This window comes from Orbicella faveolata, unplaced genomic scaffold, assembly GCF_042242905.1.
Source record: "Orbicella faveolata isolate gen_17 unplaced genomic scaffold, um_ofav_v1 contig_12, whole genome shotgun sequence".
Lineage (NCBI taxonomy): Eukaryota > Metazoa > Cnidaria > Anthozoa > Scleractinia > Merulinidae > Orbicella > Orbicella faveolata.
This window is the reverse complement of record NW_028301539.1, coordinates 30815001-30840941: the sequence shown is the minus strand read 5'-3', so window position 1 is coordinate 30840941 and position 25941 is coordinate 30815001. Positions and strand designations below refer to the sequence as shown.

The 25941-nt window shown below is 38.7% G+C and overlaps 4 protein-coding genes across 7 annotated transcripts in view; 1 reads left to right on the top strand and 3 right to left on the bottom strand.

The window, feature by feature from the left end:
- Positions 1-76: 76 nt before the first annotated feature.
- Positions 77-6890, bottom strand: LOC110060324 (tetraspanin-33-like). Of its 2 annotated transcripts, none has more exons than XM_089283306.1 (7): positions 6721-6890; positions 5013-5198; positions 4514-4588; positions 3320-3526; positions 2465-2512; positions 1470-1592; positions 77-1035 (listed from the first exon to the last, which is right to left on the bottom strand). In XM_089283306.1, exons 1-7 carry the CDS (start codon positions 6802-6804, stop codon positions 940-942), a joined length of 819 nt encoding a protein of 272 aa, XP_089139432.1. In that variant the 5' UTR covers positions 6805-6890; the 3' UTR covers positions 77-939. The 2 variants fall into 2 exon arrangements, with proteins under 2 accessions (XP_089139432.1, XP_089139434.1); XM_089283308.1 differs by having other exon boundaries at positions 1476-1592.
- A 14-nt stretch (positions 6891-6904) lies between these two features.
- LOC110060321 (uncharacterized) lies at positions 6905-12578 on the top strand. Its single transcript, XM_020767082.2, has 5 exons — positions 6905-7190; positions 7552-7580; positions 8044-8508; positions 9741-9871; positions 10307-12578. Exons 1-5 carry the CDS (start codon positions 6905-6907, stop codon positions 10806-10808), a joined length of 1413 nt encoding a protein of 470 aa, XP_020622741.2. The 3' UTR covers positions 10809-12578.
- A 133-nt stretch (positions 12579-12711) lies between these two features.
- Positions 12712-18717, bottom strand: LOC110060323 (uncharacterized). 3 transcript variants are annotated; one of them, XM_020767083.2, is made up of 2 exons: positions 18509-18717; positions 12712-14032 (listed from the first exon to the last, which is right to left on the bottom strand). In XM_020767083.2, exon 2 carries the CDS (start codon positions 14013-14015, stop codon positions 13035-13037), a length of 981 nt encoding a protein of 326 aa, XP_020622742.2. In that variant the 5' UTR covers positions 14016-14032; positions 18509-18717; the 3' UTR covers positions 12712-13034. The 3 variants fall into 3 exon arrangements, with proteins under 3 accessions (XP_020622742.2, XP_020622743.2, XP_089139430.1); XM_020767084.2 differs by having other exon boundaries at positions 12712-14029; XM_089283304.1 differs by lacking the exon at positions 18509-18717 and adding an exon at positions 14489-14654 and having other exon boundaries at positions 12712-14029.
- A 2769-nt stretch (positions 18718-21486) lies between these two features.
- Positions 21487-25941, bottom strand: part of LOC149117519 (myocilin-like) — a 6509-nt gene continuing 2054 nt past the window's right edge. The window contains exons 5-7 of the mRNA XM_089283301.1: positions 23506-23773; positions 22674-22915; positions 21487-21937 (exon numbers count right to left, since the gene is read on the bottom strand). Coding sequence (XP_089139427.1) covers positions 21690-21937; positions 22674-22915; positions 23506-23773 — 758 coding nt within the window. The 3' untranslated portion in view covers positions 21487-21689. The remainder of the gene's footprint in view (positions 21938-22673; positions 22916-23505; positions 23774-25941) is intronic.

Below are 25941 nucleotides of genomic sequence, written 5' to 3'. Positions count from 1 at the left end.
GAGTGGGGCAAAAACGAATGTTTGTCATTCGGCGACACCGAATAAATTTCGCGGCAAATGACTCCAAGTCAGGGTGTCCCATTAAAACCAGCCATTTTCCTTTAATTTACAAACTGTACAAATATATACATGATTATAAAATGTTGCAAGGTTAGGAAACATGCTTACAATCGTTTCTTTCAGTCCAAAATTCACGGTAATATAAATGTACTAATATTCCAGTGGATTTCTGTTAAAAACGAAAACTTTGTCGCGGGCGATAAGTCACACTTCAAATATTAGTTTTCTGATTAACAAAACGAATAAGTGAAACGTATTTTCACAACCAAGTTGTGCAAGTATTTCGTTCTCGTCTCACGATCGATTCGTCGAATACCCGCGAAAATATAAATATTCATAGGTTTTATACAGAGTGTACAGCCTTTGGATATACAGTGAAACCCCGCCTTACGGCCACCCCGTTAACATGGCCACCTTCTGGCCCGAAAAAAAAAAAAAAAAAAAAAAGAGCTCAGTCAATCATTTTCTTATTTAAAGAACCCCTAACCCTAACCCCCTTTATACAGCCACCACGTTAATTCGGCGAGATTTTTGTGGCTTGTTGGTGACCGGATTAACGGAGTTCCACTGTATTTATATTTTGTAATAAGGAACGTTTTAATAAAGAGCGACGATTATCAAAAATTCTACCTAAAAAACTGTGCTTTCAGTTCAGTTTGGTTGCCAGGTAACAAATCAAGCTGAAGCCAGAAATTCCAGAATGTGCTTGTACCCAGCCTTCCTCCACCCGGTCCCGTCTCCCTCTGCCACCAGCACACACTCTACACTCCTTTTACCATGAACCGAGTGCAAAGCAGGCTTGAAGAGAGTCCATATGTTTCTCTAGTTTTCTGCTGTCTCCTGCGAGCAGAAACTGGATCCTGTGGTTTTTCTTCAGTTTTATAGTACATAGTTAAACCCGGTCTCTCTGTCATGTGACTTCACCACTTGGTCGATACCCCGGATCATGTTGAAAGCACCCAGAATTCCAAGCAACTAAACAGAAAGAAGCATATGAAATGCAATTTTGAACATCAGAATCACCTGTTTGTTACATTATATAGCCAGAAACCTTTATCTGACACGTGGCATGTTTGTTTAGCTCCAACAACAATATGCCATTTTCCGACGGAGTTTCCTTTTGCCTCTTCGTTAGTCTTTGTGCAAACATTTTCAGATGAACATGTGACTGATATACACAAAAATAACCGGGAACGTTAAAAACATCTTCACTGAAATGGTTTTGTACGAAGACTCGTTTGGACTCATGAGGCAAAAGGCAACTTTGGAAATGGCCTTATCAATCAGCCTCGTTTTTATACGCTCAGGGGAGTCTGGACGCTATTTTGAGACAGGTTTTTCTCCCTCCTCCTCCCCCTCTCCATCCCAGGCTTTGCGCAGTCATGGAATAAGAAAGAATCTCCACGTACATGTACCTGAATAACAGCAAAGCCAAACGCGAGGCCACCAACGATGTGAAGATTGTCGTTAATCCAGTTTGTCAAGCTTTCAATACAACCTGTGGTGTATATCAACGATGAAGCTTCTGTTTCCTGAGGCACAAACAGGGCTTGGATTATTTGGTGTGGGATATTTAAGACTAAAAGCCCTACCATTCCCGAGCAGATCAGTATCAGGTTAAAATTTCAAGCGAGTTGGGCATCTGGCTGCAATTTAAAATGGCTCATAAAACCTTCAAATTGAAAGTTGAGCAAACATAATTGCGAAACCTCACTGATTTTTATAACAAACATGGTCGTGAAATCCCATTGATTGTCTGCATCATATCCTGAGGAATATTAGATTTTTCCAGGCGTTCAGTTAGTTGGGCGCAGTGTCAAAAAACGGCGGAGGTAGGCTTGGTGCGAACGTTTTCTCGCCTTCCCGCGCCGCGCCTCTCCCCTATTTTTTCGTGCGCCATTTTTCGCGCAGCGCCCCAACTATTAAAGTGAATTCCTGGAAAAGGCTTGAGGAATATGTGAGGGGTGTCATTTTACAACTTTGCCACTTCATTACATTACAAGCGAAGTAACACTTCCTATTTTTGCATTTTTTAACTTGTCTTCAGGTCGAGAGCGGAACGAGAAAAGTAGCTGCAACACGCCAAAACCCGCGAAACTGTGCAAAAAGTGCGAGATTGAGGAGAGACAGCTTACAACTAACCGCAAAGAACTTTCACAAAGTCCAATTGTCAGCCACTTTCGGGACACTTGCGCGCTTTTCAGTGCCTTGAAGGAGTTCAACTGACAAAAAAACCATTTTCGGTAAACGGCGTTTTTACCGTAATAGAAAGACATATCGCCCATTGACAAACAAGTACCAGTAAAGTTCCTGCAAAGATCCGAAAGGCTAGAGACTGACCAGTTGGGCAATTAAATTTAGCGTGGCTAGGTGAAATATGTTGGTGAAAGACGGAGCGACCTACCAGTTTCTCTTTTCTTACTGAAAATCCACAGTGCGTGTTAATTAGATCCTGCACAACAAAATAAAAAAAAAAATAGAATAATTGCTTCAGTATAAGAATAGCATTTAATAGGGCTGTACAGTGTAATCAGATGGCACTGTTGAAAGCAACACTGCAACGGAAGGCAGAGATAATCGTATCTATAACAGAATTTTCGATTTTTTCATTCATTGGATTTGTAATTATAGTAATTGGAGCGAAAGGAGTATAATTCAGGAAGCAGTCAGGCGTATAATTTCAAAATCGGACGATATAAAACTTACGAACGCGATTAATCTCTGAATTGTACGACTCGAGGTCCAATTAGGAATAAAAATATCATGCCGTCATTAAGAAGTCTTTAGGAACTTTTGAGCGAAAACGTCAGTAGTAGCTTGTAGTACTTTTCAAAAGTTTTACAAACAGTAGAAAAACATGACGATGAAAGTTAGAGCGCAAAGTAATTGACATGCTAATAGCGTAAGTGTCCAGTTACGGGTGCCAAATTGCGGTTTTATCCACTAACAAAACGTTGTACCTAGTTGACACCTGTAAGTGGTCACCCACGTGATCGGAGCTTAAGTGACACTCGAGCCACAGGCCCACACTGATGTTAATCCATTGCCCATTATTCCCCGGCATTCTGTGAAGTTTTCCAGCTAACAGACTGTTGGTAGTACCCATTCATACTCGTATCTGGGGAAAGGCACTGCAGTAAGAGTTAATCGCCCAAGGACACAACACAAATCCAGACCAACCAAAACAGAGTCCATTGTGAATGTAGTAAAAATTTTACTAGTTGGACAAATTGTTCTCTGGGAAAATTCTCTAGCTTACCTCTCGACAGCAAGAGAAAGGCACACCACACGCTTGCACAGTGTTAGCAGAACAGTTAAAATGATCATTCAGCTCCCAGTCATGATATGAGAAGCCTCCACAACACTTCAAACCTTTCTGTATTCCATCTATGGCATTCTGGAGGTCAGGGTCATCTCGGTATCGCATGATCACATTGTGTGTTGCCTCTTTGATTTTGCTACATGTCTGAGGATGCAAGATGAATATTTATGGCTTGATTTTTGATAGGTTTAGTTAATGCCGATCCCTATTATGTACACCATCTCTTTTAACGTTCTAATCCCAGATGCTAATACTGATTCTATTTAGTGCCTCGCTTCCACTTTGATTAAGGTTATCATATACCAGGTGATGCAGTGCATCCAGTTTAAACTGTACAGATACATGTACCTTAAACCGGAATTTTGAAATAAACTTAATTCTCGAATTTTTCACTTCCTCTAAATGCGAGTGTCTGATTATAACCTTTTCAAAGCTACACGTACAAGTCAAAGGGAATTTGTTTGTTTACCCTAATATTTGGACAGTAGCTAGTTTAACATCAAAAAAACAGTAACAGTCTGTGAATTTTTTGTTTCAAAATAATTTTTTACCAAAAACAATTTTTGTACATTCATTCCACATTTTTTAGTCCTGTTTCAAAAATATTCTGTAATTTTTCACTGCAATTGAAAATGGCAAATGTGACGTATTTTTTTAGCACTTTGGGTCCAGAAACTGAGGAACAATTTAAATAAACAAGACTAAAATTCGACTTGTAGCTTTCTAATTAAGGGTGATTTGGATGCTCGCATTTAGAGGTCGTGAAAAACTTGACAATTCATTTTATTTCAAACTTCTTGGTACAGTTTGATAACCAGTTCTTATAAGCTTTAACTTTATATTGGAGTTTAGGTATCTACAGTTTAAACCGGATGCACTACATTGCTTGGATGCAAGACACCTCTAAAGGTACAGTATATGGTAACCTTAAGTGACTCCCTTTTCTTATTAGTGTCCTATGTCAATATTAAGTCACTTCTCCCAGTCTGTTCCAATTTCAAATAAGCACCTCTATTCTGTTTTACCTGCGGCACCATCAGGGTACATTGCACTCAATTAACTGAGGTTCACATTCCCTCTAAACTGCTCAGTCACTTAATTCTCACACAAGAAAAATGGCCATTCAATTACCTTGTCAACAAAAAAGAAAGCAATGAAGCCTGTGATCAGTTCCAGAATAAAGATAATGGTCAAAGATCCCATGAACTGGAAACAAATCAAACAAATAACATTAAATTAATTATATCAAAAAGAAAATTATAAACAAACATTTTAAAGAGATCCCCCACAAATCAATTCATTATCAAGAGGCATCATTTACTGAGCCTGGCAAAGAAATTTTATATGTTATCAAGTATTCACTTTTGCAGAGAATGAGGCAACTTCTGGCCAATTGTACTGGCTGAAAGAGAACTTAAATCTCAGGCCACAATTTTATAAAGCAAAGGCTTGGGTAAACTTTTGAGCTGCCAAGACCAGAAAACCACCTGAGCTTGTTGATTGAGCCAGTTTAGTGTTTTGATAGCTACATCCCTGTCTTTGGCACAATGTTGAATTGATCCGATGTCATTCAAGTTTGGCACTTTTTTAAAGAAAATGAGGCTCCACTGTAAAAATGCATTTCACTCACTATGTAAAGTAAGATCTTGTTTTCTCTCAGAGCTCCAATACAGCCACAAAATGTAACCACAAACATCAAACAGCCAACAATGATAAGAAGAATGGAAGGGTCAAAGGCCAAACTGTCAAGGTCACTATATTCATTCTTTTCATCATGTGCCCAGGCTCCCACTCCAATGAGTATTATGCTGATGATCTGCATGTCGATGGTATAATGGGTGAGACATTAGTAAAGAAATTCAGCAATAAAAGTTTACAACAACCAGCAATTTACTTATTTGCATCTTATGTACAGGTCAACTAAACATCTTCTCTCTCTCCAGGCAACCAAAGCCTGCTTTCAGCATCCACTGTGACAATACAGTCGAACCTGTACATAACGGCCACCCTCAGGACTTAAGGAACTGGCCGCTTAATACAGGCGGCCGCTTAATACAGGATCACTAAAACTACTCACTGGGCATGGTCTAATGTCAACTTTAATGGTATATCTACAAAAATACTTCACGCAAGGAAACAATAGGACAATCAAGACTCTTTCAAGCAATCAATCAATCAAAGTTCTGTGCCAGCTTGTAACTTATGGTATTAATAATGTACATAACATTGTGTAAATGTACTGTGCAATACATGTAAATTGTCCTCTACTCTTCTACGGTATACAGTGCTGTATTTCTATGGCTTACAGTCGACAACAAAAATATCTCACTCCATCATTTCATAGTTAATATGTTCAATTTCACAGTTGCTACGTTCAGGGTGGCCCCTTATACAGATAAGAATAACGAATAAAGACAAATATAGGACCGCTACAGGGTGGCTGCGGCCGCTGAATAGAGGTGGCTGCCTAATACAGGTAACAAATACAGCGTTTGTATTAGCGAAAAATCAAGACTTTGAAAACTGGCCACTTAATAGAGGGTGGCTGTTTAATACAGGGCTGTTATATACAGGTCCAACCGTATAAATAAGAGGAGATTATTTTTACCTTCAAACACTGTGCAGCCCTAGCTTTTACAAGACCAGTTGGGGAGTTTAAGAAAACCACGACGGCAACGACAATGGGAACGTCGCTAAACAAAAGATTTAATGAGGAGAACAATGGCTGTGCACATGTGTTATAACTCTTGATACATTTCTTTACCGTCCTAAACAAAGCAACAACATGAAATGACCAAATTCTGTGTTGTCTGGAGAACGAGAACCACAACGGCTAATTTTTTACATTTTTATGTCAAGTTTATCGCTATGTCTCAGATTCAGTTTCGTGATAGTTTTGATAGTGATAAACAAAGTAAATAACTTAAAAGTATCGCGAGATTCGTAGATAAAATATAAAGTCATTATTTAATCGAAGTTGGTCTCAGCGTCACCGTCGTGGTTACTTAAACTTCCTATTTTAACCCTTACCCCTCCCATGTTATGTCAATATCAAATAATGATGTCACATAAACCCCCGGATATGCCAGGGGGGTGCTGATGTCTCTAATCGATGCGTTACTGAGAACATGACAATTAGTTTCAACGTCATGAATAGAACAACCAAATATTTTTTTCGCAGAACGAATATTACAAGAAATGCTCGTTGTAGAAGTGATCTTGTACAAAGAATTGCTGGGTTTCCCAAGTTATGGACACTTACGTTTGCAGATTGCTTCAGTCTGTATGTTCAGCTGTTAAACATATTTGCTACAAGCTACAAGATCTCAGATACTTACCCACAAAATGGTATTAGTAGCAAAAAGGAAATACTTCACAACACAATGAAAGCTTAACTTCTCCCTCAGTGAATTTTCCTCCATGAAATTTTCTGTCCTGAAACTTTCTGAGGAAAACAAATCTTTGACAACTCTTGATCAATGATTCTTCGATCACCCAGGAACCAGGCCTCCCCGGGAAACTATGCCGCACGGTATTATGGGTCATTTCCTTGTCAAAACAAAGATGGCAGCAGAAGTGCCTTTCAACGTTGTTTTTGGAATCAACGAAACTCCCTTAACTCACGCTCTGGAGACAAGACGTTTTGATGAAGCATTAGAATATATCAACAGTCGGTACGGAATGTGCTTGGATGAGGGATTTTACCAAAGAATTCCACTCTATATCGTTCTTTCCGGGGAAAATTCTGCAGTTGACGGGGAAGCCATGCCCATTCACTTAAAAATCGCACGACGACTGATAGAGAGAGGTGAGATTTCTCAATATGATTAAATTTATTTGTCAATGTGTCGATTAGCTCTACAGGTAGAGAGCCATAAATCAGCAACCTTGTACATGTGATTTATAAATTCATGATTCCAACTGGGGTGTACTTCAGAAATCAGTGCCATAAGGGATAGACTTACAATGTAAGACCTCAATTTCATGAAGGTCTACATCTTCCTTACCAAGTCTACATGTATGTAATTCGGGATGGTCCCTCTACATTTTAATTTTTTTTATGTTTTATGTTTTGTTTTTATCTTTCGTTAATGAACTTCAACGTACCAGTAATTTACAGAACTTTTGTGACGTTCATATATATATATATATATTTTTTTTTTTTAAAGGGGCAGATCCAAATTTGAGAATTCCAGAGGTGAGTATGATTTCTGTTCTAAAGAATCAAACCTGAATGAAATTGTTGAGAGCGACAAGTCTTGCTGATATTTCTTAGAGTGTAAACATTTTTGTGGTTGCCATACCAACAAGAAACGTCTACAGAAAAACCAAATACTATAGTATTAAGCATGTCTTGGAGTTTAACAAGGTCACTTTATGTCAGTTAATTATTCAGTCACTGGTGAGTAAATAATTATTGTTAAACACATCTTAGAGCATTGCATCGTGGTCTTGGTTGGTTATTCAAGGACTACAGTAGCTTTTATTGTATCTGGTGCTTTTTAGTATAGGATAGTGACATACTAAAAAGACCTCATTCTCTTTGATGGTTTTCATAAACTCAGTAAATAACAATGAAAATCTAGACAAATGCAACCATGAAATTTTTTTTTTTTTTTGCCAACTTAACATCATCCTGCCTTTTGTTTGTCACTCCGTAGACTTGTGGTGCTGAGTACATTGGACCTGGCACATCTCCACTACAATGTGTCGTCAACTTCTACAACCTGGTTACAAGCAAAGACACCGTACTCACACGAGATGCATTATCCACACATGAGGCATTATCCCTTAATGGGAAGAGTATAAAAGACACTGCAGACTTGATTGAAGAACTGATAAATGTGGTGTGGTTGCTATTGGGTCATGGAGCTGAAGTTAATGTTAGAGACACTGAATCAAAGACACCTCTGCACACCACGTTGTTGAGGTCACAGGACTTGCGTATGGCACAGACCTTATGTGACAATGGGGCTGATCTTATGGCGACTGATTGTCATGGCAACACACCACTTATGTCTCTTTGTAGTCCACTGCCCTGGCGTGATGGCATAGAGCAAGGACCATGTCTTGATAGCGACATAAGTGAAGCTGTGCGCTTTCTGTTATCTTTTGAAAATGTAAAGGTATGTTTAGTCTTTGATTATTGTTGAATTGGAACGGTTTTCCATAGCAACTAAATACAAAGTATTTATGTCTTACCTTCTCAGTTCATGCAATCCCTGTCTTTGCTTGCATCGCTTGACAAATTCTTAATTAAAGAGACTTGATGGGACATTTTGTGATAAACTCTGTAACAATGACGATATGGGAGCACTGCTTTTTGAAATGCAAACTTGAATGGTAAAAGAAAATTGAATTTAATAGATTATTTTCAAATGGTGTAAGAGAATAAAACTGCCAAAAATGAATATTGCTATGTTAGCAGTGTTAATATTAATCATCGAGGTCATCGCATTGGTCATGGTAAAGGCCATGATCATACTGGCCATTAACTTTGTATTATTATATGGCTAGCTCCGTGAGCGGGCAAGATGAATCAAATCCTGCGCTGTGATTGGCTACCTGAGCGGGCAAGATGGAGCTATCTTGCCCGCTTGGGACTACCCGCCGTGTCCCGCAAGAAAAATTTTCCCGAAAGCCATATAATAAATCCTTTATTGACCAAGCTTGTTCGGTCAAGATGGCTGGATATTGGCCTCGTTCTTTTTTTGCGAGTTTATGGGCCTCGACTCCGTCTTGGTCCATAAACTCGCGAAAAAAAGAACTTGGCCAATATCCAGCCATCTTGACCTCACACTTGGTCAATAACCCATATGTATTTAGTACACAGTAGCAAATCACTGAAATGAACAGGTTAATCATAGTATTACTGACATTGTGAAGGTGAATTAATCAACATGACACGAGCGTGGGACAAAGAAAAATTCTGAGTCCCCAAAAGGAATCGAACCCATGACCTCCCGAACACCGGGTGGGCGCTCTATCCACTGAGCTACGAGAACTCATGGAGAGCAAGGTCATTTAACTGAGTTCATATATGATAGGTGTCCTGCATACTGCTAGGATCAACGCTATCGAATTCATCGTGAGTAGTGATAAGTTAATAAAGATGGTGAATTTTAAGCTCGGTAATGAAATGTGAAGGTGAATTAATCAACATGGCACGAGTGTGGGACAAAGAAAAATTCGATTCCTTTCGGGGACTCAGAATTTTTTCTTTGTCCCACGCTCATGTCATGTTGATTAATTCACCTTCTCATTTCATTACCGAGCTTAAAATTCACCATCTTTATTAACTTATCATTACTGACATTGTTAACAGCACTTGGCATAACAAGTTTTGTTTTCATTCAAGATTGATCACTGTGGAATTCACAGTAGAACAGCTCTGTTCTATGCCATGCAGTCAGCTAACTTTAAAGTTGCAACGATTCTTCTTGATCATGGAGCTGATCCCAGTCTGCGTGGCTTGGGCCCTGATGGAAGGTAAATATGTTATTTCGTTTTTTATTAGTTGAGGCTGATGAATGCACCTCTATAGCTTCTATTTAAATGTACATCTCCCTTGAGAGCACACCAACTATGTATGGTGTTTTACCCTCCTAGAGACAACCTTCACCCTTAAGTACAAATGGTTACTAATCTGTCAAGCTATTCAGAGACATTACCTGACAAGACATGCTGGGTGGTAGGGTGGGCAGTGCGCGGCAGCAGGAGCATCACCCTTACAAATGAATGTAACTGCCTCATGCTTAAGAAACCAAAGTTACATGTAAGTGCCAGCTCTTGGACTTGGGCCTCTATACTCAAAGAAAGCTATCCAGTTTATAGAATGATTGTAGAAGTACATGTAATTTTATCCCAGACATTTATTTTTTTAGATAAGAATTAAATTTCTTTTAATATTTCTTCACATCTCAGATACATTTCTCCCTTGCTAGCCACCATTATTCCATGGTCATCCATTGGACGAAAGGATACATCTGCAGTTTGCCGAGAGCTTTCCCCTCTAGTGGATAAAGGCTATTTTTCTACTGAGGAAATTCTATTGGAACTCCTTGATTACACCTCTTGGGGAAACCCAAGTGATGTGTCTTTACTAAACCTGAAACAATTTGGAATTAGCTTGATTCCCATGTTGTTCGGACAAAGCATGTGTAAGTTGCGCCAACTAGCATCAAGGATGTTTATTGATGGCATGTATGCTGGTGAGGCATTTGGACTGTTGAGTTCAAGCGAAGTGGCATGTTTGGTAAGAAGACACAGTCTTCCAGCTGAACTCATCACGGATTTTCAGATTGTCTTGCTGAGGCATAAGATCTTGAATGCCTTAGCAGAAACAGACTGGGACTTGTGGGATGTTGAGGAGTTCACGCTGGATGAAAGCAGTGAATATGATGAATCAGACGATGAGTATTGGTAGCTTTCCTTGAAATATTTGCATCATAAAAGTGACTGGTGGTTCAATGTTTCAAGGCAGCAAAACTGATCACTCTTAATCTGTCTCCAACATATCCAGTTAGGGCTGGCAAATGATAAAATCTAAGACTTGCCAAGATGCTGAGACCCTTGTTTGAAAACTTAGGAACAAGACTTTTTAAATCAGTTTTGGAAAATCTGGGTCCCAGAACTTAATGATCAACCATCCTAAGTGCTCTTGGCTAAGCTAGAAACTGAATAGCATTTCCTATAACAACTGAGTATTGGCTTGAATCAATAGCAGTCAGAGGTAATTGCAAGCGATTTGCCTGTAGCAATAACATTTTGACCTTTTTGCTATCGCAGTAGGTTCTGTTTGAGACCCCTGGGCCAAAAAACAAATCTAAGACCTCCAAGAAAGAAGGAACACAAAAAAGAGCCTTTGTTACTCATCATAACGGCTTCTGAGATTACAAGATCAGTTCAAGAAGGATCTGCTCAAGTATACAAGCCACAAGAGTTTCTTGGTACCATTTGCCACCCCTCCATTGTCCTCTTGGAAAGTACCAAGAAAGCTTTCTCATCAGCTCCCAATCAATTTTCTCTGGTGTCCATCTTCCATTCATGGTAAATCTCATACCCAGGTCATATTTCATCCTCAGTTATTTCTGTGTATTTGCACAAGGAAGAGTGTACTGTTGATTGTCTTTGTTCCCTCCACTCCCCATTTTATTAATTTTCTTTTTAGAATCATTACAGAAATATTCGACCCGCACAATCTTATCTAGTATTAAAGGAGCTATGTCATGGTTTCCACGTCTTGAAAGTGTAGCCTAAATTTTTCACGTTCTTCATTTTTTTTATCTGTATTAATCTTCTTGTTCCTTTATGGTTTATCTTTATTATCTCTATGGTGTTTATCTCTATGGTGTTTCTCTTTCTTAGAAAACTAGTATTTTCAGCTTTCCTTCAATTTAAAGGTATTTTATTTGTATGTTGCCGAAATAACTCAAAATACCATCGCTGAGCTCCTTTAAGTCATGCAAAGCATGCAGAAGGCACAATGCAAGTAGTGGACAATGCAGCAGTACCATTTGCACGTACTGCTGGCCTATATTACTAGATATCATCACTCTTTTACAATAATTATTTTAAAGTTACAATTTCACATTTCTATAGAAGTTTGAATTCAGAAACATCTGTTAGTACAATGTAAGCCTTCCATTCGATTATTTTAATCACCAATTATCACAAGGGTGATCATAATAATTTCAGTCAATGACTAATAACATTGACAATTATTGTTGTCTATGACAGTCCCCTGTTTTTGATAAGTAGTTTCACCTTGACGAGAATTCTTCATTTGATTGTTTTGTTTAGCTCTCTGTCACTTGACAAGAAACACAAGAAATAGAAATTGACACCACCTCAAGTAATACCACACATTTAAAGGTGTTTAATAAAATCACCCATATTCCAGCAAACAGTCATGTTAAAACAAATACCCTTAGATAATAATTATAATAATTATTAGTGTTTACCATAAAAATGCTCCCAAATTTGAGAGGTATAGTTTATGATATCTTGTTTTGTTTTGAATTGAAGACAGTTTTTTTTTTCTTAGGTAAGAATTGACTGATTTACATATTGACTGATTTACATGTAAATCCAGTGGCTCTCTTTTAGACTTTTCATTCAAGTTCACAGTTTGTACTTTGCATGCTTTTGGATTGTCAAGGTTACAAAAATAAATTGTCTCCCATTCCTGAATAAACGCCCGGTCACCAATAAGCACCCTTCTTTGGGCTACCTAACTCAAATTAGATTGCCCAGCACTAGTTTGATTTATCATATTTGATTATCGTATTTGATTATCATGTTACTAGCAAACTTTCCACTACAGTATATCACTTTTGGATCATTATAATTTATTGGGAAATCAAACAGAATTACATAAACAAAATAAAAATACCCCACACTGTATGCCCTGATCCCTAAACCCCTGTCAAATTATTTTGCTCTGCTAGTCTTTTTGTAACCACTACAGTTTTTAAAGAAGCCTAACGTGACGAGACGATCTTTAGGTTTGTCACGTAATATTTGCGTGACCAACCAAGAGATTGCCTGGGCTTGTCACTTAAACTTTGCGTGACCAGCCGAGAGATTGCCTGGGTTTGTCACGTAATCTTTACGTGAACAACCAAAAGATTGCCTGCCATCTTGGTAGTTCTTAATCTTCATACGTGACTTTCACTCCACCAGGGAGGTTATCTGAATCCAGCCATTGCCAACCGTAGTATTCTAGCATGGGCAACTTGTTAGGAATGCTTGGAAAGTAAACAAACTTGTAATCGTCTCCTTTTTTCTGCCATTGGTGCCAGATCTTGTCCAGGAAGGAGTGATGAGGGATCACCTCAGGAGCGTTAGAAGCTGTTGTTGTAAACATCGTTCCACCCACAACGTGGTGAATATCATTATGATAAATCAAACGGACTATTTCCTCAAACTCAAGAAACATTTCCAGTGGTAGCGCTAGTGTTCTGAGGAGATGTTCCGGATTCCCGGTTAGACTGACGTAACTAAAATTCCTTGTCAGACACCTACCTCCTGTGATCTTGAGCAGACGCCATTGATCCTTGTTAAAAGGCCCGTCCTCGACACACTGGTACTCTGAAGGGTTTCCATCCCCACCTAACCCGTGGTCGCCAGGGCTCCAGAAGTCTTCGTCACCAGACCCACTCCACCATCGGTCAGCAACTCGGCTCCAGTTCCAATACGGAAGAGTGATTCGACAGTCGATTCTGCGTAGAAGATTCTCGAACTCAACCAAGAACCATCGGTGCCACGGGAAAAATATGTAGGGTGATAAATGGAGCAGCTCGTTTGGGGTGGCGATATGAAAAGCGACCAATCTGTAATAGTCTCCCTTCAAAGCCGGATGCGTCGACGCCATCTTGTACGCGTTGAGAAAACGCCGTCTTTGGTTGATGCCCATTTTGATGAAGTCTTTACGCACCCGGTAACAGTTTGTTAGCTTGCCATCCCGACATTCACAGCGTTCGTCGCACTTGTTCAGTGCGTAGCTTCCCTCCGGGCAGTTTTCTGGAGTTTCCACTCCCAGAAATTCCATGATCTTTCCTTGTTCGCCCGCTTCTGAAATGTTCCAGCTGAATAGAAGGACGACAACAAACCAATTGTGGGCTACCAACATGTTGCTTGGGTACACTGCTGACAAATAAAATTGAGATTTACTGAGCAATAGACGCCAACTATTTTGCCGTTATTCTTTCACGCAACAGTGATTTGCAGTGATTCGTATAAAGATAGGAAAAACGGAAAGACTGACTGACTGACTGGCTGGCTGGCTGACTGACTGGCTGACTGGCTGACTGACTATTGTATTTAAAATATTATGTTAATTTTCTCTGGAAGCAACAGTTTGCAAATGAAGAATACAATCTAGCTGGCTGCAAATCTATGGTCTATTTTGGATAGGCTAAATAACAGAAGGGTTTATGGTACAGGCAGTTGCACAATTAAGGATAACGAATTTCGGAGAAAGGAGGAATGAATCGGTGCAAACAACTTGTCATTGAGTGTTACTTGGAGTTTTCCAGTAGTTTTCAAGTGTATCATATTTGCATTTGTATCTTTACAGCGAAACTTAATTGATGAACTGTTTACCTGAAGATGTCTCGTCAAGCGTTGAAATATTCGGAATCTTTTTTTCTTGACTTACGGTCACTTGGCTTATTTTAGGAAGAGACTTTCGGCTTCAGCTTTTACATGTACATTGACAGTGCTTGGTACCAACAAATACATATGGAAATTACATGATCCTAGAGCTTTTGAAATTTTTACAGCCTACGGAAACGGAACTGCAAACGGAAACGGAAATTGGTCAACAAAAGATTAAGTAGTTTCCATAACTGTTGCGATATAAACACGTGAGTTCTATATTGAATGGCCCCGCGTGATTATCAGAAATTTCAGATACCTAAATGTTAGGTCGTCTCGATCGATACATACATATATATATGTGGACATTTTTTCAGGCTTTTCCTTTGCAATGTCCTCTTTGGGATCGTCACGAGAACACGTCATGCTCGGTCGCACTGAAGTGTAGCCTTGCATGGGAGAGTTTTCACTTCATTGCATTTTCGATTTTTCATCAGTTGAACATCTGTGTTGTTCGAAAGTTGGACAACGCTATCCACCGGATAAATCACTATCCAGTGGATAGCGAGGTTTGTTTTGTTAACATTTATCGGCTGGATAGCGTTATCCAGCGTTTGAAGAGTCGGGACCTGTTGAAAATGGTTGTTTGTATATAACATTTAAATTTAAAACTTGTCCGTCTCTCATTTGTAGCATTGCATTGTTTAGCTCTAAACTCTTTTTATTATATTGGAATATTGTTTTTCCGGCCCTGGCTGAATATTATTTTAGGCTAAAAACATTCTTATAAACATTCTAAGATTAGTTAAAGGAATACAAAGTGTTCTATACCGTGGCAATGTCAGATTATCTGTCCTATCATGACTTTGATGGCAGTGACGTAATTTTGGAGCCACACTGCAGCCTCATATGACACGCATAAGTTCTTGCAGAAATGTAATAGCATCGAACATACGGCAGTGCTATTTTAGTTTGTTGTTTTTTTTTTGTTGTTGTTGTTGTTGTTGCTGTTTTGTTTTGTTTTGTTTTTGTTTTGTTTTTTTGTTTTGTTTTGTTTTTTTTTCTAGTTTTGCCGTTTAGAGAAAGGAAGAATTCTTTCCATAATCTCAGTGTCGGGTTTATTCTTAAAATTTCGCAAGTTTCAGCCAAATTTCAGATATTCCCATGTAACAGATCTTTTCATATATAAAAAAGATTGTTACAAGGAGAGCAAAAAATCTTCAGCAATATGAGACGATTATCGTACAACGTTTTGTCTAAAGTTACCGACAGAAAAGAACTGCAGTGAAACCAATTCATGACGAGTTGTCAGGGGTCTGGGAAAGTTTGTTCGTTCTAACGGAGGTTTATTATAACGGACTTACTGATTATAACTATCCTTCGTGATACTGTGGGTACTTCGTTATAAAGGCGCTCGTTATATAACGTGATTCTACTGTAAATGATAATCAACTGAATTGAAGCCTCTTGGTGTGAAGAGGCCTTAAGACTTCAGTCTATAATTCCACATTATTTGGTGTTTATGCACGCCGATAAACCTAGACCATAATTCAGTGAAATACATCATATTGAGTCCGAGCGCTCTCTGTTTTGACTACGTGTGTTCCAGGCCATTTCACACGCCCTAAGGGATCGCACTAGTTAAAATGCTCAATTAAGATTCAACACGCTAAGTGCGCAGAAATCACGCGATGGAAATTGGGAACTCTGCAGTGTGTGACGCCTCGTAATAGAGCTTGCGTTGCGCGCGCTGCAGAGAGCCGTAACGATGCCATGTAACGTGTTTACCAGGGCTCTTACAGGAATACATTCGGGGGATATTTGTTTAAGTTGCATATTAATGTTTCGTTAGCCTCTGGTAGGAAGCTGATCCGAAAATTTCTTGGGAGTTACTTTACTAGATAATTCCATGCAGTTTATAATAAATAAACAGTTTTGACCATTTTAATCAAAATCAGCATGAATTTGGTTAAATTAAATCAAAGGTTATCCTCGCGGTTGTTCGCGATGTATATTCATCTCATTTGTTCTAACTATTAGGTGCTATGATACATTGTCAAAGAACCATAGAGACAGTAAAGGAATCTAAAATCGCTCTCAGAAGGCATAAAAATATAAACTTGAGGTCCAAAATTTAGCCCAAATTTTTAAAGTTCCTCATTTACAAATTGCTTCTATGTATCATGTCAGTCTTGATCCTTTCTTGCTTGTTACCTCCTTTATTCTTTTGTAGCCGTTTTTTCTGTTCACAGACTAACACTAAAAAAATTAACCCTTTTGTGTTACGATAAAAAAATGATTGAACATATACGGCACAATTTCTTTTTGCAGATGTCTCAATGAAAAATAGAAAGTTATAAAATCTTCGGTGCATGGCCGCATTTGTACGATATATTAAGAGAGATATATTAATTGATTTCTACTCGTTCTGGAAACGTATTGAGCATCACAACAGTGGTTTTGTTTTACAGGTAAGACTCATTGGTCTGTTCTTTTAATTTGCGGTCAATTTTAAGGTGTAAGGAATTCTTATACTAAACGCGGAGACTAGTTTGCCGATATATTATTAGAATGTAACCATTCGTGAATAACATATTTCCCTTTAGTCAAATGAAAAGCAGCAGCATGGTTCTTTTAAACTAGATTAAAACAATCTAGGATTTCGTAAGCTACAGCTTATAAGGCTGATAGTTTCAATTTTAAGGTGTAAGGAATTCTTATACTAAACGCGGAGACTAGTTTGCCGATATATTATTAGAATGTAGCCATTCGTGAATAACACATTTCCCTTTAGTCAAATGAAATGCAGCAGCATGGTTCTTTTAAACTAGATTAAAACAATCTAGGATTTCGTAAGCTACAGCTTATAAGGCTGATAGTTTCAATTTTAAGGTGTAAGGAATTCTTATACTAAACGCGGAGACTAGTTTGCCGATATATTATTAGAATGTAGCCATTCGTGAATAACATATTTCCCTTTAGTCAAATGAAATGCAGCAGCATGGTTCTTTTAAACTAGATTAAAATAATCTAGGATTTCGTAAGCTACAGCTTATAAGGCTGATAGTTTCAATTTTAAGGTGTAAGGAATTCTTATACTAAACGCGGAGACTAGTTTGCCGATATATTATTAGAATGTAACAATTCGTGAATAACATATTTCCCTTTAGTCAAATGAAATGCAGCAGCATGGTTCTTTTAAACTAGATTAAAACAATCTAGGATTTCGTAAGCTACAGCTTATAAGGCTGATAGTTTCAATTTTAAGGTGTAAGGAATTCTTATACTAAACGCGGAGACTAGTTTGCCGATATATTATTAGAATGTAGCCATTCGTGAATAACATATTTCCCTTTAGTCAAATGAAAAGCAGCAGCATGGTTCTTTTAAACTAGATTAAAACAATCTAGGATTTCGTAAGCTACAGCTTATAAGGCTGATAGTTTCAATTTTAAGGTGTAAGGAATTCTTATACTAAACGCGGAGACTAGTTTGCCGATATATTATTAGAATGTAACCATTCGTGAATAACATATTTCCCTTTAGTCAAATGAAATGTAGCAGCATGGTTCTTTTAAACTAGATTAAAACAATCTAGGATTTCGTAAGCTACAGCTTATAAGGCTGATAGTTTCAATTTTAAGGTGTAAGGAATTCTTATACTGAACGCGGAGACTAGTTTGCCGATATATTATTAGAATGTAGCCATTCGTGAATAACATATTTCCCTTTAGTCAAATGAAAAGCAGCAGCATGGTTCTTTTAAACTAGATTAAAACAATCTAGGATTTCGTAAGCTACAGCTTATAAGGCTGATAGTTTCAATTTTAAGGTGTAAGGAATTCTTATACTAAACGCGGAGACTAGTTTGCCGATATATTATTAGAATGTAACAATTCGTGAATAACATATTTCCCTTTAGTCAAATGAAAAGCAGCAGCATGGTTCTTTTAAACTAGATTAAAACAATCTAGGATTTCGTAAGCTACAGCTTATAAGGCTGATAATTTCTTTATATATACATACCTTATTAAAAAAGCAACCTTACAAAAATTTATCCTCATCCGTGCCCGGAATTCCAAGAAGGGTTATGTGCTTAGAAACAAATTTCAACTCTTTCTGGGCAATGTTATGTTATTTACTTTCCTCACTTTAAAATACTATCCAGTTAAAATTATCGCCTGGTAACAGTTTCAAATGATAGACAGGCCAATATGCATATCACAATAGAAAAAAAATAACAATAAAACCAAACGGCGAATAAATTTACGATGATCCTTAACCAAATAAAGTCCACCAAAAACTGTCTAAGTAGGCCAATCGTCAGGAGGTAATTTTCGACTAAAATTCAGGAAATTCGAGTGGAAAACCAATTGATTAAAATTGTAAAAATGTCTCAAAATTTGTTGGTTGCTAGCAGTACTATTTCAGCATTAATGAGGCAAAGTTCCCTCGAACGTCTAAGACTGACCGTAATTTTCATCGCATTTCTCACAGTTAAACAGATATTTTGACATTGTGACCGATTGTAACAGATATCAAGACATTATTTAGAACCAACTGTCAGCATTGTGTCAAGTAGTAGGTGAGGTGTAATATTTGCACTGAGTTTTATGCAAAATGAAAAAAGTCTTGCATGTTCTATATCAAAAGATTCTGCTGTTTTCTTCGCTTAATTTATCCTGTAATAAACAGCTCGTGATTTGCAAAATAGCCTTTTTTGACTTGGGCGGTTTGTTTTCCATTACGGACCCAGTAAGAGTCTCTAGGGAATTGTTCTTTTATCCATCTAAGTCATCTAAAAAATTATTCATACACAGACACGAGACTACTTGAAAATTTGAAAGCAAGAATTCTCAAGAGTATCATCACATGGTCTGAAATGGAGCAACAAACCGCCCAAGCTAAAAAGGTCTGTCTATTGGAACTCCGCACTTTGCGGTAATCCCTTGCATCGGTATTATTAATAATCAACATATTTTATAAAAAGGTTACGTGGTTACGTGTCCAATACGATCTACGAAAACAGCGAAAGATCACAAAAACAAGCCAAAACACAAAATGTCAAACCATACAGCAAATAGAAAGTAAGCATACAGGCTAATCTTTGCTGACGTCATTGTTTACATTTTTCCTCATTAACATACGACTTTGCTCATAGAAGGCATCACGCTTGACACGATTTTACTACAAAAACTTAAAGAGCTTGTGAAACTTAGTAAGTGGTGAAATTTTTGGCCCTTTGGGTGTAATATTCCACGAGAAATTGGCTTTCAAAAACATCAAAATTTCTGCGTGGCAAAAGCGCTAATGAGCTCATACATTCTTTGTAAAATGTTGAACTTTTAAACCCGCGTCGCACAAAAAGTATTCAATACATCCCGCTCAAATTCCTTGGGACAGTTAATCATGCTGTGCCCTTTCAATATTCAGTATTAATCTCTTTGTAGATCCATCAGAAACTGTATCGCTTATGGTAATGAGGAAAATATTGTAAGTAAAGATTCCCCTATAGCAAAGGAGGCTATTTATACAATTCAACTATAGAACACCATCTTTGGAATATATGGTGTAATGAGTCGAACGCTGCACAGCAAGCCCGACTGGTGCCCACTCTCCTCGAGAAAAACTGATTCGGGTAGATTTTTTCGACTAGAGCAGTCTCAGGATTGACTTTTGTACATTATGCTAGCATTTTTTCGAGCATTGCAGTGAGGCAAGAGCATTAATCATTATTCGAGAATTTTAATTGCATTTTCCCGGAAAATTAATATTTTTTTCCACCAAAAAAAAACAGGAATAAAAATAATTTTTTTTTACGGGAAAATAAAGACTTAACTTAGCCTCTTCACTTAAGTATCATTGAAAGGGGACAAAGGATTAACAGAACAACAGATCATTTAGAGAATTATCTTTGGGTGTATTAAAACTATTACATACGTTGTTGTTAACTGGTTATACTAAGTGTATGTTTTCTTCAGCACTCTAAACTGTTAATTGTGTTGAAACGTTTAAAATTCTTAAAATTTAAAAAACCATATGTATGAGCATTAACCGAGCATTTTAGTGACTTTTTGGGAGGAAACCGACCATTTTAGTTGAAAAAAAATAGTATTAAGGTGGAGCATTTTAGTGGGGGAATAAAAGCATAATGTACAAAGACCTGTCCCAGGAGCCATTTGTCCGTCTGCCTGGGCCAATAGGCTATTTCTGAGTTGCCTAGTGTCTCTGTATCAAAACGAGTCTGCGTGAAACCATTCATATGAAAATGAGTTCCGCCTACAAGTTTAGTGTCATCCAAAACAAACTCATTTTCATGTGAAAGGTTTTGCAGGAAGACTCGTTTTGAAACAGAGGCACTGGGTAACTCGGAAATGGCGTGTTATTGAATGACAAGGCATTACAATGAAACTTTAAGACATTACTAGTTTCAGAATGTTAGACCTATTAGAAAGTCGCAGCAAAATATCTTGTACACACATGTGCTTTATTCACTAAAATGTGTTCACGTGACGTCATCGAATTCTCAAATCCAAAACTAAAGAGCCACTAAAGGTTTTATCCTCATCAGGCATAAGTGGTACTAAATTTGTATCTGTTTACAACTTTCCAGCTCAATAGCGTCCTTCGTTTGGAAACCAGCGTATTTTGAATTTCGTAGTTATGGCAGTGGGTGACAGGAAGTTAAGATCGCGTTTGTCGAAACATATACTCTTTTCTCGTGATTTTTAGCTATTTTAGGAGTTCAAGTATTAGGAAAAGTGCTTGTGTAAGTGTTTTTTGGTTCGGTTCAGATAATCAGTCGTCTAAATAGCCAAAGTAAGTTCCAGATGTTTTGAGTATTTTCCGGCCGCCATATATTGGAGGACTAAGGAGACCCTCCATCATGGCGGCTCCATACTAAGCTCTATAATTTTGCGCGGAACATTTCGACGAATATCTCAACTTTGGGACGACTCACACAACTTAAACTTGGAGAACTGTCTTCTTTATTTATCGTCTATAATCTCACAATTTCATGGCTTTATCCACTGAATGTTTTTTGATTTTATTTTCTGTTGCGTTACAATGGACACACGCTATAGCGAAGTGCAAAATACATGGTTAGATAGCTTAGTTTTGCAGTTCAGTTACCAGTTCCAATGAAGACTGGAGTGGGTTTGTTGAAAACATTTTCACATTGAGTGATGGTTTACAAACTTATGATTCAATTCCAAGTGAGAGAGTAAGTGACTTGGCGCCTGCTGTCCCAAGCGAATAGCATTCTTTCTCTAGGGTTGTAGTCCACCATGGAATTGTAGCCATACTGGTTTTTGAACTGTATGTTTGGGTTCCACTGTGTTCCTGTCTTGGTGTCGTAAGCATAGTTGATGGTAGTGGGATTTTGATTGTAATGGTCGATAAGGTAAATCACTCCACAGGCCACAAATGCATTGCCAATATTCCTCATCTGTTCTGCTTCAAACAAAGAAAAAAACAAACAAGGGCCAACCCAGATATTTAAATGTTTTGCCATGAAGCCATGCTATATGCTATATTATGTTATTCCATTTCAAGATACGAGATGTCATGCTTCAACAAGCTATGCCAAGCGATGCCTTATCGTGACGTGCCGTGCTGCCTTGCCTTAATTCCCGTGGCGTGACATGCCGACATGCCGACGTGGCGTGACATGCCTGACATGGCGTGACATACCGTACAATGCAATGCCATGTTCTGTTGCACTGTGTTTGTCTGTACCTCTCTTTGTGCTCTATTTTGGCGACTCCGCGCGGCAACACGAGTAAAAGGGTGCAACCTGATAGTCCATGATGGTACCCAGTAAAACATCCAACAAGAAAATTATGCACTCTGTGTAGCCTTGACAATTAAATAATTATTTTATTAGGAATGAAATTAGGATACCTGGAGGCCTGGAATAACCATATGGACTAGCGATGCCAGGCAGCCGGTTGATATAATCATTAATTATAATAAATCAGAGGTCGTCAAGACAACACAAACTCGCCGGACAGACACATACACAGAAACAAAGCAAAAGACAGTTTTTCCCGAAATCCTGACTTTCGAAATCTGTCTTAATCGCTCTCGTCCGTCATAGCAGGTTACTACAGAAAACGTATTAAAGTGGGACTCCAGAGTTTAAATCACGTGAGAGGCTATACTTGGTTTGCTCGTTATTCTTCCTTACCCGTAGACACACTGTAGCTCTGAACTATGACGTCGTCATCAATCTTAGATGCATACAGTCGTCGGTTATCCCCAGAATTCCCCCATAATACCCACAATCCCTGCTCGTCAACAGCCAGGTCCACTCCACTGTACCCTCCCCACTGGTAGCGGGTTTGCCTTGGTGTGTATCCGCTGAGAGTGATCTGAGCCTCCAGGTTATTGGTGAGCAAGTTATACTTGTCGATATACCTGGTATTGGCCCTGTGTTTGAGGGACAAAAAGCAGGAAATCCATCAGTATGATTCAGTTAGATGTAATCCTACGGTTATATTAAAATACGAATGCCACGACAGCATCGTTCCTCCTAAGAACAAAGGCAAAATTGATTTGGAATGCATTGATCAAGAACTACAGTGGAACCCCGTTAATCCGGTCACCAACGGGCCACAAAATCTGACAGTATTAACGGGGTAGCTGTATTAAAGGGGCTCTTTAAACAAGAAAATGACTGAGTGAGCTCAGTTTTGTTCGGGCCAGAATAAAGTGGCCGTAATAATGAGGTGGCTGTATTAACGGGGTAGCCGTAAGGCGGGGTTCCACTGTATTGCGATTTTCTATGCAAACTCCATGGGTTTGTTAACATGAACCTTTGGCCACACCCTGCCTATGAGCTAACTAAATGCAATCCGAAGCACCTTTAGTTATCACCCGGTCAATACGGCCAGGTCTCGGTTTGAGATTTTCCCGCGAAGACGTCACTCTCGGTTAATAAGTAGTTAGTAATTGCACCTTTGATCTGTTCATCTAAAAAGATAAGTCAGTTAAAAGTTTTAACAAGTGCGATCTGTTACCTGTTGTAATAGACGTACGATCCGTATACCACCGCGCCCGTCCCGTCCCGATAGTACGGAAGCGTGTACGTGTTATTCTTCACGCCTGCTTTGAATTTCTCCATGTTTTCATACTCTTCGACTTTGTTCGAGTAGTAATTCTCCAGGATGAATATGGTGTCATTACCCATGACTCCTAGCGGGTCTTTCATCCAGGCTCCTTGTGTTCTCACTAGCGTGTTGTGGGTAACTGGACTGTCTACGGTCTTGATGGTAGTACAATTACTGACTGTAAAGAAATCAACAATAGTTTTATTACCCCAAAAAACAGTGTGTTAGACAAGTACGAATATTCCATCTTCAATTAATGCTTTTTATAGTTTTTATAGTGAGACTCCTCGCTCGTTTTGAGGGGTAAGGGCTACATTACGCTGGTACGTCCAACACGTTCCCTTCCGCTTATCCCACATAACCCACCCCCTTCCTCCTTTTGCTCTTCCTCTCAGTCTTCCTCCTTGTCATCCTCTTTCTCTTCCTTCTCCTCCTCCTTCTCCTCATCACCTTAACGTCGTCGTTGTCATCCACCTCCTCCTTCTCTTGTGCTCCATCACCTACACTTGCTTTTGCTTCTCCTACTCTTGCTCCTTCTTCAATTCTGTCCCCTCTGCTAGAGTCTTCAAACACAGGGCCAATACCAGCTGTTCCTCGTTCTTTCTCCTCTTACTAATGCTCCTCCTCCTCCTACAACTCCTTCTGCAACCGCTCCTCTTCGTCGTATTCCTGCTCTTCCTCTTCCTTTGTTAAGTCCTGCCCATCCCACCCCCACTCCAGCTCCTTCATTTACTCCTCCGTCTGCCCCTCTTCCTTCTTCCAGGTTTTACCTCTCCTGCTGCTACCCCTGCTGCACTTTTTCCTTCCGCTCCCGCTCCTTCCTTTCCTCGTGTTACGTCTACAACCCCTCCTACTTCTCTTTCCGCTCCTGCTTCTGCCCTACTTCTTCTCCTATTCATTCTCCTGCTTCCTTCGCCCTTTCCCTCCTCCTTCGCCTCCTCCTCTTCCTCCCCATCGTCCTTTTCCTGTTCCTCTGCTATCCCTTTCTTTCTTCATCTAGTGTCCTTGTTTAGTCTGAGGGCCATGCAACCTAATTTTTAAAAAAAGAACTTGCAATAAAACACTTTTTATATACTGACAGTTTTGACAGCGACTTCCATAGTAACCCGGTCGACAATTGCAATTGAATCCATTCACTAGATCCGTGCATGATCCACCGTTCAAACAGGGATTACTGGAACACTCATTAAAATTATCTGTAAAAAAAAGGGCAATTACATAGAATTATACCACAATGTGGTGTAACAGGATCAATTAGCGGTGTAACGTTCTCTCTCTGTTGTGATTAATGATCGTTTTTCTTAACGAAACTGCCACAAATTAAAGTATCAAATTTATTTGTATAATTTCTTGTGTTAAGTAGAACTATTGTTCTTACAGCTTGGATTGGCGTTTGGTTTAATATTTTCCAAGCAGAGAATAATTTCTTCTCTTTTCAGCGATTTAGACAGAGCATCAGGTTTTCCTGAGAGCTGATATCCAAACTATCCGAGGACTTAATTTCAGCAAAGGAGAGTATAGCAACCGTTTACTGGTTAGGTTGAAGATAAATTCGAACCAACTTTTTTGCGACAGCATAATCGATCATTATTAAATCTTCAAAACTGCAAGCACAGTTATTTCGCAGCTCCGAGAATGAATACCAACTGATTACGTTGTTCTGCGCTCTGTAACGCAATCCTGTCGCGCATTCCTGTTTTTCTCCACCTGACTTAAACACGTGCTCTAAAGCATATATACTTCCATTTTCCAACGAATCACAAAACACCCCGTAACCCTCCTCTCCTTGAGTGGCCTACCCAGTACTAGTTACGCTTACAGGTGCAATTTTGTCCATCTCCAAAGAAGCCAGCGTTACAAGAACAAAGATAAGAGCCAGGCAGATTCTGACAAGTGGCATTGGCGTGACATACGGGACTTGAGGTTGTGCACTCGTCAATATCTATTAAGGAAATGCAAAACCTTCATCAGAGAAGTCAGTAATTAAATTGTCCTCAGTTAATCAAGACCAGATCTTATTATTAGGATCTAATTTCAATGAAAAAATAATTAAAAAGTCATACGCCATTTTTGTGGGATTGTTCTCCTTCTCCTTTTCGTCACCTTAACACTACGTACCTCCCTGTCAACAACCTCATCCTTCTCTTCTTACTATACTGCTACTGTTGTTTCACTTTGTTCCTCTGACTCGTTCTGTTAACTTTCCTCCTGCTCTCTATTTCTCTCTATTTCTCTAGGTCCGTACAACTTACGTTTCTAAACTTACCAAACTTTCTACCTCTCTGAACTTTCTAAACTAAAAAATTAAACTTTCTAAAAATACTAAACTTTCTAATACTAAAAATA